We start from the raw sequence: 14,893 nt of genomic DNA, 5'->3' as shown, positions 1-14,893 counted from the left end.
CCGTCACATACACTAGACTGATGGGAAATCAAGTTTAAATGGACCCTTCATTTTCAGCAAAAAAAAAAGCATTTAGGAAAATGATTGAAATTAGTCAAATGCTATTTCATCTCTGGTCCAATACTAAACCCGTCAATCCCATTCACAGGGTCTTATGAATAAACCCTACCCCCCTCCCACCCTCGTCTGGAATTCAGCGCCTCTCCCTTGCTCTGTGTCCTCCGCCCTCTCACCTCTCTCCAGCCCAGTCACCCGGTCCACACTCCACATCCGCTCTAGGCGTCGGTGCTGCTTGCCTGCCTCTCGGTTTGTGCTCTCCAGGTCCAGGGAGCCTTGGCTTCGCGATGGGGCACCGCTGCATGACTCACAGGCCAGCCCGCTGCACTCCGCCTCCCCTTTTCCACCCTCGCCCCAGCCGCGGATGTTGTGGGCGCTGACGGAAGTCTGCAGCGGGGGTTGAGACAGGTGATGGTGGTGGCCGTGGTGGTGTGCTCCATGATGGGAGTGGGATCCAGCGACGGATAAAGACTGCTGCTGATAATTGCTGCTTCCACTTGCTCCGCTACTTCCTCCGCTACTGGAGGGCGCATTGGTTCCCGGGACGCCGTGGTGGTGGTGGTTTCCGTGGTGAGTGTCGTGATGGTTTCTGTGATGGTGGCTGGCGCCACGGCCGCTGCTGGCATGGTGGTGCTGAGTTGGAGACGATGAGGTGGAGGAAGGGGAAGTGGAGGGTTGGATCAAGCCTCCTCTGGATCCCACCCCGCCACTCCCCGACTTCTCCTTCAGGACGTCCAGTTCTAGGCTCTCCTTGCTGCCCCGGCCGCTGCTCATCAGCATACCGCGCTGGGTTGTGATGGTGTACACGCGAGCAGGCTGCAGGGTGCACTCGACGCACTTCTGCTGGTCTTCCTCCGCTGAGAAGCTGCGCTCGAGGGACAGTCGCGATGCTTTGGCAGAGATGGTGATGGAAGGGGGAGGAGGCTGGAGTAAGCCCAGTGGGGGTTTTATCAGGCTGGCCTCCCGTTTGTCCTCACAGCTCTTGGTGGCGTTGGAGCAGGGATGGAGGCTGTTGTTGTTGTTGGGGCTAATCGTGTCACTTGGCGACTCCGGGTCGGGACCCACCAAGGTTTCACACAGAAGATGAGCTAGAATGATGGACAAATAGACAAATATGAGTGCTTGAGAATGAGAAAGGAGCAAGGAGAAGAGAGAGAGAGGAAAAATAAGAGCACAAGCTGAGGATGACACACAGGAAAATATCATCATATTTCTTCGGTTACCAGCTATTGTAGTGATCCAAACACTAATGATCGCAGCCTGGCATATTCACAGAGGATGAGGTGAAGCAGGTGGAGGAAGGATTAAAGACCACAAAGGAATAGGCAGAGCAGGATAGAGGGATGGACAAATGGCAGGATGTCTAAGACGCTGACCTGATCCGTTTCGGTTTTCAGGGTGTGTGTGGGACAGGTACTCTCCAAATGCTCGCGCTGCTCTGTGGGGACACATGACACACATAAAGACATTATTCATGGGTGGAAAGTATGGGTGAGTTGAAAGGACAGGAAATGGAAGAGAGAAGGGCAAGAGAATTGTAAATTATAAACCTAATTGCCTTCTTTGTCGGTTTGTGCCACCCGCAGATTAATGATGCAGCGGTTTTATCTCCACATTTCAGGCAGCCTCGGACTGAAAGAGAAACGGCGTATGAGACAGTCGGTGGAGATACTGTAGAGTGAAGGATTGTTCATCTTCATTTCTCAGCATGACCTCAGTTTTCGTTAGTGGGTGTAATCGCAGCTGCAGACCATTAGTGTGTTTGTGTCCTTCTTTCATACACACGCAGAATGTATGTGCGGATGTAAACTGTATCTTTGTGTCAAGGAAAATACTTAACCTTGTCAACAACTGCAGAAAAATGTCTTTGCTGAAAATAGATGCTGTGAGCTCCTTGACCACAGTATTGCATCTGGTGCTTTAGCTCATTTTTTCCTCATGGTCTTTCTTTTACTCACACACAGAAATGGAGATAAATACGCTACAGACGTCCATTCAGCCACTTGTAACTAAAACTCAATATCATGGAGGGCTTCGGCTTTTAATAGAATAGCCCCAGGTCTCGCAACACTGACCTCGTAATGTTCCTGTGTGTGACAGCAGAGGAAAATGAGCAAAGAGACACTGGGCAGACAAAGAGAAGACGAATCCCTCTAAAGATGTGCTTTCAATGTCAATCTGGAACTGAGAGGGAATGAGCCGCAGCAATAACTATTAGGAATAACGACATGACAATAATTAGGAATGAGTGGAGTTAGGAAAGGAGAAACATGCGAGTAACTCTTAATACTGTATGCTATTAATAATAAGTTACTCCTGTTGCAAGGATCATGATCATGTGTGACGGAATGTTTTCACTCCACTTCTCAGAGGAAATGCTGCAGCTTTTAACCTTTTATTCAACTCGTGCTATAGTTTAAATTACCCAACAGCATATAAAACGTCGTGCCTCCAAGACTACCTACTTCAGTAAAACGAATAACCTGGTGTGAAAAGCAGTGCTCATCTTCAAGTTTATATCGATGCGATCCTAAAAAATAACCTGGTGTGTCCACAGCTGCAGTTATAATATCGCCTGTTTACATCCTCGAGCACACTCGGGAAAGTGGCCTCTTTCCCAATGCAGCTGAAGTTGGAGGTGACGGTGAAAAAGAATCCCCTGAATACAGGTGAATCTGTGGGTAAACGCCTCCTTCCTGGCAGCTCTGTCAATTATTAAAGCCTGTCCAGCACAGCAGGCACACACACGCAGTGAGTGCAGACTTTTTACAAACATTTCTCTTTCCTTCTCTCTTACACGGAGTTTCTTGTTTAAACTGAGCCCAGTCGAGACAGATTCAATTTTACCTATACTACCTTTTACCAACAGCACAGGTATAGGATGTCCTATAAATGGAACTATGACTTTATTATTCAAGTTAATAACCCCCATCATCATTTTGCCACATTATTTATTGTTACTGACAAGGAAGTAGAAATTGTCACTGTCACCTATTTTGGGGAACTCTTGTTCTCCACCGATGTTAATCCTTTGTGAATACATATCAGTAATTACAGAGCATTACGCAAGATTTGACACTATCGCCTCCTTCATTATCCCTATGTAAGTTGTAGTGGAGACTTTGTGTGAGAGCTAAAGGCTAGTGTGGACCTCCATTAGAAAGACAAAAGAACCAGATGTTCTTTATCACAGCATTGGGTAAGATACTGTATGTGACACACAGCCGCTTCATACTGTAGTTTACCTGCAGTCCCAGAAACCAACCAGTAGGCTAATATTATGCTGTAATACCTAACAGCAGCTTTTCTATGGGCCAGTTAGTCTGGTGTGATTTGATTAAACACACATTGATTTAAGAATATGTGTGCGTGCGTGTGTGTGTGTGTGTCTCTGCATGCAGAAATGTAACAAGAAACCAGTCCAGTTAAGAACAGTCGTAATAAATGTAGTCGAAGCTCAAATCAGCAGGTGTTCCTCCGAAGCTCTGAGACATTTTCATTTTGTCCTCCTGTTTTATTATTCAACAGGCCGGGCCCTCTGATTAGAATCAGCAAACAATGGTGCAAGAGACTCTCATCATCCATTATACATGAGAGGAAACTGAGTCGGAAACGGATAGAGCAAAGCACCGCTCAATCCCTCCATTAAACAAACCCTCTCTCTATGTTGTCCCATATCACTGTTTTGCACCTACTCCATATACAATATGTGAGCACGGCACGTCAGGGACACAGGTGCATGAGGCAGCAGGGGAGATAAACACATGTGCACATGTGAAAAATGAAGGTGGAGAAGTTGGAGACGGAGAAGAAGAGGAAGAGCCTGACAGGCAGATATGAAATTCATCCTGCATGCTCTCAGACATGTGACAGGGGTTTGGGGAGAGAAACGAGTTGGGGAGGGGAGTTTCTGAGGAGGAGAGATGGGATTACAGCAGAGAGGAAGAGGAGTGTACAGCAAAATGGGGGCATATTAAAAATGAAAGGTGGAGTAAACTTGAGGAAACCGCGGCAGACAGAGAGAGAGAGCACAGTCAGGACAATGAGGAAGAAAGAGAAGCAACTGACGAGTCTGTTTCCTCCTCAGGACAGCTGCATCTTTGACAATTAACTCAACCCTAAAAGCCTCTTTCATTTAACCCCTTAAGGGACTTCTGCAAACTCATTGAGTGCGAGATGAAACATGTCAAACAGCAGTGACAAGGATGGCACAGGTTCAAGTTGAGTGTCCTGGATTCAGATCAGATTAGATATTCTGACAGTGATGGATGAGAGTTGGCTCTGTGAGTTAAATCTTTAAACTTAAAAGTAAAGTAGAAATCTGTTTCCACGTATTTCACTATGGTATGAACATTAACTTGAAGAGACTTAAAGAAGGATAATTGCTGTAATGTTTTAGAAACCGTTCCAGGTTGGCAAGTTTATGATCTTATGGGAAATGGGAGTTGGCAACCAAAGAGTGATTTTTTTTTTACACCCATACTCTGCCAAGTCTTGTAATATTTTTTTTATAACAGGGACTTGACCACAATTCTCTGTATTTCCTCTTAATTTGCACAGCCTGTTCTAGTTTCTACAGTAATGCAAGAAATTCACATGATCCATTTCGGCCATGTTTGCTTTGTTGTTTGTCTCACATGAATGAAGGTTAGATACCCTGACAGCATCACTGGTGAATGAATGCCATGTTTTCAGCTGCCAACTCAGCTGTCGCAGCGTCCTTGACACCACAACCAGGGCTTTTGGAAACAGTTCTCACCTACCCATTAGGTCCCCAAAAGCAATGACAAAATACCTTGTTTGTTATCGCCCTCCACAATGACACATGTAAGCATTTTCTCATCTGATGCTCGTACCTGTCACGTGACAACACAGTGGTTAAGATTTGGTTAGGTTTAGGCACATAAACAACTGTTGGTTTTGGTTAAAATAAGTACAAAAGCATCTTTGTTTGGTACACGGTTAAGGTCGAGAAAACAAGGAACAAACATTGCTTTCTTGGGTTAAATTAGTTAATAGTTTTATCATTGCTTTTATAGCTTTGCCACTTTAACGTAGACATATGCCGCTTTTGGTAATTTGCTGAAATGACAGATGGTCTTGTTTTTCTTGGGAGGACAGGCTCCAACTACAATGTCATGCAACAAGGATGCTAATGGTACAATGTCTTGGACAGAGCTACTCTCCAAGAGTAACTCTAATTTTGTTATACAAACTACTGTGGGTGCAACATGCAACCTGAAGCTTCGCTGACTAAGCGAATGAATACAGTATGAGCATATTTTGCCCCTCTGGGTCTACAGTTAAGAACGTACTTAGCATTTACAAGCTGTATGAGTCAGACACAATTGCACACACTCCACTCCTCCTCAAACACTTTTATGCCACAAACTTCACTAACCTCTTCACAGTTCTAGACAGAACAATATGCATAACTAGATACTTGGCAGATGGGAACATTATAGAACTGTAAACATACCTTATATCTCCAGTCTCTCCAAGTTTGTGCTCACTAATGCAGACACAGATGGTGAAACATTACTCATTACTTATTCCAGTCTTACTTTCTCCTCTTCTTCTTCTTCCTTTTTTTTTAGGCTGCTTTCAAAACTACGTTTCTAGTGCTTATCAACCTAACATAGTTCCTGGTTGAGTTTGTTCTGACTGGTGTAAAATGCCCATCCACATTAAGCAAAATAATTTAACCAATAAATGATCTGCATGGCTACGAACAGGTCAATATGATCATAGAACTGACATACAGGTACTTATTGAGAGTCGTGTAGTTTAACGCTGCTGCTACATACAGTATGTCCTTCTGTTATTGACCCATATCTAATCTCATTCCCTGTCGATTCTCATGCTGTTTAACGCTATGACCATATATCTTTAGAGGACAAGCGGCTGGAGGCTGCAAACAGGCCATCACTCCCCTGGCATTGTTCCCACTGGTCTGAATATCATCAGAGCTGATGTCTCCCCGGGCGTCTCTCCACTGTAAACAATGGGCTGCCAGGCCAAGAGATTCCTCACTCTTAATGCTCCTTAATCGAATTCGCCTCTCAGATGCTCTAATTGAATTGGGTTTCCTACAAACACACACACAGTGGAGCATACACAAACGCACAGCTGGGGTGATGACAACCTGTTGAGAGGCTTGCTGCCTGCGTGTGCTGAGGGCCGAAGGGACTTGGGAACGTTAATTGCGAGTCTTTAAAGTGTGGTGCATCATGGGACATATGTGGAAACGGAGCCCCTGATCTGGGAGCTAATTAAAATGTCAGTACGTTAGTGGCCCAACGCTACCACATACAGTGCTGGGTGCTGCAACTGATTCACACACACAATAGCCTACACACATTTAACATAACATATTTTTTTATAATATTCTAGGAAAGTAAAAAGTAAAACAATGATATTAAGTAAAGCATATTTTGTGGAAAAAAAACAAAAAAAAAACAACGTAAACTTGAATAAAAATGTCAAAATACATAAATATTGTTCTTTACTCGCTTGTTCTGACGCCTTCAACCATATCACAAGGTATTCATTGGCAAATTAAACTTGCTTAGTTGTCACTGAACTGTAGAAAAAGTGGGCTGAGATTTGTTTTTATTCATTAATTATTTTTTTGTCAAAGAATAAATGTGAAAAAGAATAAATATGCGCCATTGCAGACAGACAATCACACAGCACTGCTGGAGCCCTAATCATTCTTCAGACTAATCAATACAATCTGCCTCGTTCAGCATATTTATGGCAAAGACTCTGTGATTGAACAGAAGGGGGGGAGATGTAATGTGGATGCACTGAGCCATGCTACTAAAAATCAGAAATACACAGTGTGTATATATTAATATTATATTATATTATTATACATGAGCAAAATGGAAATAATAAAATGAAGCAAGATTTTAGCAAAGAATGACGAGATAGTCAGAACTTCTGAGGAAACACGGTCTCCCTTTGTTGAGCTTGAGTGAATCTGAAATCCTGTTATTTCAAAAAACCGATTGCGTAACAGCCCTCGACCCTCATGAACAGAGTGACTGCAGGTCTGCAACGATGACGGTCGCACCTGTCGATTGGCCTGAATAAACTAAGACACGATGTTTCATTTACATCCGTCCTAAAAAAACAATCCTTTCATCTTCCACACCATCTTTCACACCCCCACAGCTCTGTGAGCGCTGTTGTCCGACGCCCTTTACCCCAACCACAGCACAGCCCCTCCTCTCTGGCCGCTATTAAGATCAAAGCATTCACTTTTTCACTCAATGTCGCAGACTTCTGGTGTGTAAATTGGAATTAATCTCATCCCCTCTCTTCCCCCTTCCTCGCTCTGTCGCTCGCTACTTCTCATGAGCTGCTGGAGGGGAAAGTGTGACCTGTTTCATAACCAGCAATCCACAAACATGCAAATGGTGACAGGGGCACAGACAGCAGGGACAAGAAGCTAGTGTCTCTTTAGTGTTTCCTGTGTATTGTTTGTATGCATTCCCATGAATGTGGTCATCCACTGTTGAGTTGATGTCCGCTAACACGGCCTCATACCTCAATGACCGAATGGGTCATCTGTCAGAGCTTTACAAAATGTCTCTTACGAGCGTTTTCTGATCTGGCACACCTATCCTTAGGAATTAGTAATTCCTCAAGTAATGCCAGCAGCATGGCTCAAGGGTTTGCACTGTTTGATTACCATCAGATGTGGTACAGACACGAGTGGTCCCCAGAGGGTGAATCCTACTGACTTTGGTGATCTCCTCACTTTCCCTTCACCACCACCAGCAGGTTGACATTTTCGTTTTTTAGTGGCATGTCTTGATAACTGTATTGCCAGGAAATTTGGTAAAGATATTCATGGTCGCCAAAGGATAAATCATATTGACTTTGGTGATCCCCTGATAGAACAGAGGAGAAAGATTATGTTCATGTAAAATAATTGTAAATATGTAAATATATATATATGAACATTTAACAAACGTGATTGAGTGAACAAATGTGGTCTATTGTTTGCTTTGGGAGAGGTCTTTATTTGCCCAACCACAAAAGTTGGCCAGTCCGGAAAACGTACAGAAAATGTATTACAGAGAAAGGAAAGACGGAGGATAAGAGAGGCTGTGTGTGTGTGTGTGCACCTGGGTCTAGCTACTTGAACGGCAGTGATTTATATTATGGTATGTCCTCTAAAATGATTTGAGAGCTGAGGTGACACTGTATCATGTCGCCAACTGGACACTAGCTGCAGATAAGAAATTGATGAGTCAGAACTCGGCTATGAGCTTGAAAATGAAATTGTAAATGAAATTGTGTTTCTGAGGTAAATTCCTTTTAATATAAATGTACCTTTTATATGTAAATGGGTGTAGGGGTAATAAGTCCGTAGATCTGATGCTGCAGACAGAGCTCTAGCACTTTAAATCTGCAGAGATTCAAAGATTCAGAGTCCAACCTGCCCTTCAGACAGAATGAAGAAGGGATCGAGTAGATGTAGGGGAAATGGAGAGAGCAGTGTACAGGCCTGACAGTATGCACATAGATATGTTTGTGTGCGAGGTGGAGAGATGCAGAGAAACAACTTTTGAATGCCTGCGTCCACATTCATGAGGTTGTGTGCAGGTGAAAGGCTGATTATTATTGGATGTGATTCAGCTGCATCTCCCATACGGAAAGGCAAGGTTCATTCTGCCATTAACTCAACAAATTAAAGTGTGTGTGTGTGTGTGTGTGTGTGTGTGTGTGTGTGTGTGTGTGTGTGTGTGTGTGTGTGTGCGCGCGCGCGTGTGTGCGTGTGTGTGTAGGCAGTAATAATCCTCAATAATGATAGTGTATTTCAGAAATTTCATTGAAGACGTGAAGAAAAAAGTCTCGGCTTTGAGATTGACTCTCTCACTTTCTCTCTCTTCCTCCCTCACACACACACACACACACACACACACACACACACTTACAGTAGGCTACGTGCCCGGGACACCCTCCACTTGCCAGTGTATGAGCATCACATTCTCATCTCAAGGTGGCTCACATTAAAAAAAAGAAACGCATACTCCCGCACGCTGAGATGAATGCAAAGAAGGCTCACATACACACCACATGTGCAATGTAAGGTAGACGCATACTCATATGAGATAATGACGTAATATCACGTCAGCCCTCATCTGTGGACGTTGGACGACGTTGCACAAGTCAAGGTCAATCATTGATTGATTAAAAAAAAAAAAATATGTCAAAGCAGGGCCTGCTGTGAGGCCACTGCTGAAGCACAGAAGAGCTCATTTTGTATTCTGGTCTCACGCGAGAGATCGCAGCTCCTCGTCCGCACTTCATAGTGTGGACACATGAACACAGTTGCACGTGCTTTTCTGCAAACTGCAGCTTCAGCTCTCAACCTCAGTCAAGCATGATAGAGCTATAAGCTATTTATTTGCCTGTATGGTGCTAGAACAGGATGCGGACTTGGCCATTAAAAAATAATCCACACAGCCCCATACAGTGAACGAATGAGTCGTTAACAGCTTTTAACGGGTTGGACTCGTGCCAAACAGTCTGAATCCCACTGCTGGCTGAATAAATTAAACAACCGCTTACCGGCGCTGCCCCCTGTGACCGGCCCAATAACTGATCGTGATAGGTGATCACTGCAAGCGACCGAATCGATTGCGGTGATTGATTCATTTGCACGCCGGAGTGTGAAGTCAGCATGCAGGCTCCTCGCTGCTCGGGTCGATGCGGCCAGACAGAAAGCCATTTTTGTTTAAATCCCCATTAAAAACACAAGATGACATGCAGTTAAAAAAATAAATACATATAGGCCTACAACAAATGATTGATCATCACGATGATCTATTTTAGCTGATAGCCTACCAAAGTCAGAAAATGTTAGTCGACTGAGTCACAGCAGCCCTCGCTTTGCCTCTGCATGACTTTCATTACACAATGATGCTTCATTCACAACATCAGGAAAAGCTCCGATGCTTCACGAGGAGATGGGTTAGCCAATTTAGTCCGAATAAAACACAGCCTCGTGGAATTGAGGGACAAACCTTCTCCATAATCGGTTTCTATTGCTCATCACGGGTGCTGTTTTTGGAGAGAACAAAGGCTAATTTACGCACACATTTACACGGATGCACGCCCCGGGCCAGACGGGACAGTCGGCAGACGTGCGAGAAGCTCTGAGCCTCTTTGCGCATTACAAATAAGGGACTAGCTGTACCCAGGAAAGCGCAGCGGTAATTCAACTGTCACACATGGCAACTTCGCTCGGGTCGCACCCGAAGGCTGTCGAGTCTAACCTGCGGCTGCCATTTAATGGGGCTGAAAGGCGGAGAGCTCCGGGTGATACTCACCTAACTTTTGCTGCCACAGAGGATATCGCATCGTTTCTTAAATTCTTCCTTTTGGACACGGCAGTTCCCATGCTGGCATGGAAACGACGCAGACAGGAAAACAGTTCATTCCAAAGACTCGGCGCACGGAGGGAATGCGGCAATGAAAACAGTGTGAAAACCGCAAAAAAAGTTGAAGGGAAATCCGGGAGCAGACGGCATGTCACGCACGCGTCTGCAGAGCAAAGGATGCAGAAAAAATCTCTCTCTCTCTCTCTCTCTCTCTCTCTCTCTCTCTCTCTCTCTATCCGGATATGAGCACGTACGTGGGGTAGCGGCACAGTTGTCAGCCTGTGGCTGACAATACACGGTCCTCTGCCTCTCTCATTGATCTGAAAATGCAATGGAAATATGGTAGGGGTGGTGATATCACCATCATCATCATCACAGAGGGGAGGGAGGGGGGGTGCAGGTACTGAGCAAGGGACACTTGGTGTCATCCAGGCATTTGGAACCTCTGCCTTTCATCTCATCCAGTTTTGGATCATTATGGGTATCTTTATGTAAACGGTCATTTTGGCAAAGAGGTCCCCCCCCCTCTCTCTCTCTCTCGTCGAAATGGTTCTCATCCACAGCCACGGACAGAGGGAGCAGTGAGGTTGAGACGCTGCAGTGCTCTGGTGAGCATCACTTCAAAAAGCATGAGAACAATAGCTTTAGACAGTGATGCTTTTTTTTTTTTTTCTTCTACTGGTGAATGATTTTTTATTTTTTTTTCAAGCAAATATGATCAGTATTCAAAAGAGTGCAGGAGACTGACGGACCATAAAGGGCAGCTCCTTGCATCTGTAGAGCAGAATTTCCTTGCAGCACTCCTATGAGAGGTTTTTTATTCAATCAGGGATTTACTTTCTACTGCAATATGGTTGCAAAAGTTGCATAGACTTGATATCCTTAACTGGTGACGATCTACGATTTGACGTCAATAAAAAATATATTTTTGTTGAAGTAGAGTCTACAGGATACTATTTCAGAAGAGTATCACTGGTTGTAATCTGGTGTTGTGGACCTCACCAAGCAGTCACACAATAAGTTGTTGTGAGATTATTAATGTGATGGAAAGAAAGGAAAAAAAACATTTCCATGAAATAAAATACTTCTATTTTTTTTTTTACGTATATCCCTTTGTGTCTTGTGAAATAGTTTTACCTCCTCAGACTCATTACATATTTAAGAGGCCTGAGAATCAATATTTAATTGGACTGCTCACATCCATGCAACCTGGGTTGAGACAGTACAGTAAACTCTGCTTTCTTTTATGAAGAGGTCACAAGCCAGAAAAGGTTTGGCACCAAGGCTGAAAAAAGTACTGGTTGTGTTGGATGGTAGCACATCCGACATGGAATGCACATGGAGATAATGAATCACTAGTCAGTGAAAGAAGATCATGAGTGGTGGTCACTGTGGTGCACACACACACACACACACACACATACTATTGGACATATGGGCACATGAACACATCATATAAACAGACAGAAGCATTGGTAGCAGAGAGTAACGGTCGATTAGCCTTCAAACATCAGATCAATCGATCATTCAACCCACAGGTCATTTCAGCAGCCCTGAATGTGCAGGACGTCCTTGAGCTTTATATCTTTTAAGATGTGCTTCTCCTGCCCGCACACACACACACACACACGCACACACACACACACACACGCACACACACACACAGAACAGAAGACAAAAGGAATGAAAATCAATAAATAAAGCAAAGCACCGCTGTGAGCTGATGTAGGCCATTAAGCAGTAAATAATTCGAGGCAGTTCTGACGAGACTGAGGGAATGTGTGTGGATGTACTGTAGATGAGCACGAGAGAAGGAGGGAGGGATGAATGAATGGAGAGAGGACGGGATGATGGAGCTTCTCACACAAGCCAGAAAGAAAGAAGAAAAGGATGACGGAAAGAGGAAGGATGAATGGATGCATGAATGGACAGCAGGAATCCAAAACAGTGACGAGAGCAGAGGGGGCGGAAGAATGCAAAGGAATGACAGCGGGAAAAGGAGACACAAGGATGAATGAAAGAAGCGATTCATGTTTTTCATTCTATAAAAGGAGTGCAGTGATGTGTCTGCTATCACACGGTGGGATAGCACTGTGCTATATGTGGAAAAGGGATGAGGAAAGGCAGTGAAAATGGGAGGAAAAGAAAGACATATGCGGCCATAAATCCACATCTGCCCGAGATATTAGTGTCTCCTCTGACCCTGACGAGCACTCACCATTTGATTGATTGCAAAGCAGATCGATATTTTTGAGTCTACAACGGTTACAACAGCAGGGGGAACACTCCATCCTTTTTCTCAAATACGGATTTAGTTGAGAAAGTCATTCCTTATTAATGAACAATAAAACCAAGTTGTCATTTTATATTTCAAGTGTAATTTAATATTACTAATAAGCAGTTGTCCCACTGATTAAGATTTAAAAAGCTTTTTCTGTATACATTTTTAGCCAAGGGGCTGCGTTTGCCAATCACATAGATTCGAGCTCACATTCGCGATGGATTACTTTGTACATGAACGGCGTATTTTTATTGTTTACCTTGTGATCATTGTAACAAAAGACAAAATATTTGCCACTTTTGGTAACCTTCGTCAAATGAATACATGAAACAAACATGAATAACATATTTACATCTTGTTTTCAAAAGAAATGTCCCCACCATTTGGGACTTCTAAACCCTCTTCTTCTAAATTATATAATTGTCCCTGGCTCGAGAGTTAGAGCCACCTTCTGCTTACTCTGATGAACCAATAAGTGGATGGAAACACAAATATATTCTTTTCACTTTAAAAAACAACATGTGCTACATTTGGGTGGATGCCTGGTTAAAGTGAGCATGTTGGCATGTTAACAATAGCATTTAGCTCAAAACCCACCTGTGCCAAAGTCTCACAGAGCAGCTAGAAATGGTCTTTTTGTTTTGGTGGATCACAGGAACTTTCCACAGTGATCGAATCCTGCTCTACTCTATTTCAGCATTATCAAACTTGTACAGTCCCGAACACATTTTGCTGTGGCATACTATCAGTCCTTTTATCTGAGACTTAATCGGTCCATCTGACAGTGAGAAAATGCGTGCAAACCAGCTGATAAAAATACCGTTAAAGGAAGAACTTGGGTGACGGGGCTGAAGAAGAAGTGAAAAATTGTCATGATTTATTGTGATTGTACCTCTTGGGCAGGCCAGATATTTAATCTGTACATGTAAAGGCAAACATGAAACAAAACCGTGACGCGTGGCCTACTTTTGGAGACTTTGAGGAAATTCTAGGACAATGTGTGTATAGTGGGGGGTAGTAAAGCTTAAGATGGTATTAAGACTCTTAAAGCTCAGAAAGGCTTTCATTGAGACAATATTAAACTTTGATACAGACTCAAGGGGATCTTAATAGCACTGAACTCTTGTATCTTCAAATGCACTGTTTCATTTAAGGATGATGATTTAGAGGGTCGAACCCGCATTAATGGATGATGCGTCCCATTGGTGATGAACTTTGATAGTGCATTATGATTTCATTTGCTACATTTGACCGCTTAATTAAGTCTCATGACTGTTAGAGAGGACAGTTGCACACAGCTTCATTATCAAGTACTTCATTACCTTTTTTAATTAACACTGTCTGTTACAATACACAATATGAAGACATCTTACTATTAAGTGTTGAGAAATGTCACATGTCAAATGTTTTAATGACATGGCTGTCTCTTGTGCTGAAAAGTTATGTCCTACTGGTGGAACGATTGCTACGCTTTTAGCATTGATGTTGTTTTTCTGGCTTTTAGATCTTCCTGCTGTTACAAACATCGTAATACCCTCACTACAAACACCAAACCTTATTTTGGTTTAAAGCAATTTTCCCTATCCAACAAGGTAGGTAAGTCCATCTGTTTGGATGGGGTGCACTTCTTTAGCCACGTAGCAGTCAGTCCACCACTCTGGTCCAGACTGAAATATTTCAGGATTTAGTAGATGGATTGCCATGAAAGTGTGTACATACATTCATGGTCTTCTGAAAATGATCCCTAACGACTTTGGTGATCCTCTGAAATTTTTTCTCCAGTGCTATCATGAGTCTCGAGAACTGTCAGATTTGGTACAATGAATCCTAATGACTTTGAAGATCCTTTGACTTTTCATACATTGCCAGCAGGTCAACATTCTTGATTACCCAGTAGAGGAGCTCAACATTTACTAGATTTTTTTTAGGGATATTCATGGTCCCCAGATGATGTATCCTTTTAACTTTGATCATCCCTGGCATTTTCATCCAGCACTATCATTATGTCAACATTTCAATACTTTGCTTTGTGTACCTACAATCTATTGACATTCTCATCAGTCACAGCTGTACTTTGTGTTTAGGGTGCTAACAGGCTAATCTAGGATGATAAACATAACTGCTGCTAAAAATCAGCATGTTAGCATTGTCATTG

The 14,893-nt window shown here is 43.3% G+C and overlaps 1 protein-coding gene across 8 annotated transcripts in view; it reads right to left on the bottom strand.

Moving 5' to 3' along the window:
• The window catches only part of nsmfa (NMDA receptor synaptonuclear signaling and neuronal migration factor a), a 35,394-nt gene extending 24,653 nt beyond the window's left edge, over positions 1-10,741 (bottom strand). Inside the window, exons 1-4 of one of the 8 annotated variants that reach the window (XM_031855448.1) lie at positions 10,407-10,741; positions 1,608-1,689; positions 1,434-1,495; positions 234-1,145 (exon numbers count right to left, since the gene is read on the bottom strand). In XM_031855448.1, the coding sequence (XP_031711308.1) occupies positions 234-1,145; positions 1,434-1,495; positions 1,608-1,689; positions 10,407-10,437 (1,087 nt within the window). In that variant the 5' untranslated portion in view covers positions 10,438-10,741. The remainder of the gene's footprint in view (positions 1-233; positions 1,146-1,433; positions 1,496-1,607; positions 1,690-10,406) is intronic. The other 7 variants (XM_031855454.1, XM_031855452.1, XM_031855449.1 and 4 more) reach the window with 7 other exon arrangements.
• Positions 10,742-14,893: the final 4,152 nt, after the last annotated feature.

This window comes from Anarrhichthys ocellatus, unplaced genomic scaffold (genome assembly GCF_004355925.1).
Source record: "Anarrhichthys ocellatus isolate YVR2014 unplaced genomic scaffold, GSC_Weel_1.0 scaffold16, whole genome shotgun sequence".
Taxonomy (NCBI): Eukaryota; Metazoa; Chordata; class Actinopteri; order Perciformes; family Anarhichadidae; genus Anarrhichthys; species Anarrhichthys ocellatus.
The sequence above is the reverse complement of the archived record's forward strand: the minus strand, read 5'-3'. Positions and strand labels throughout refer to the sequence as shown.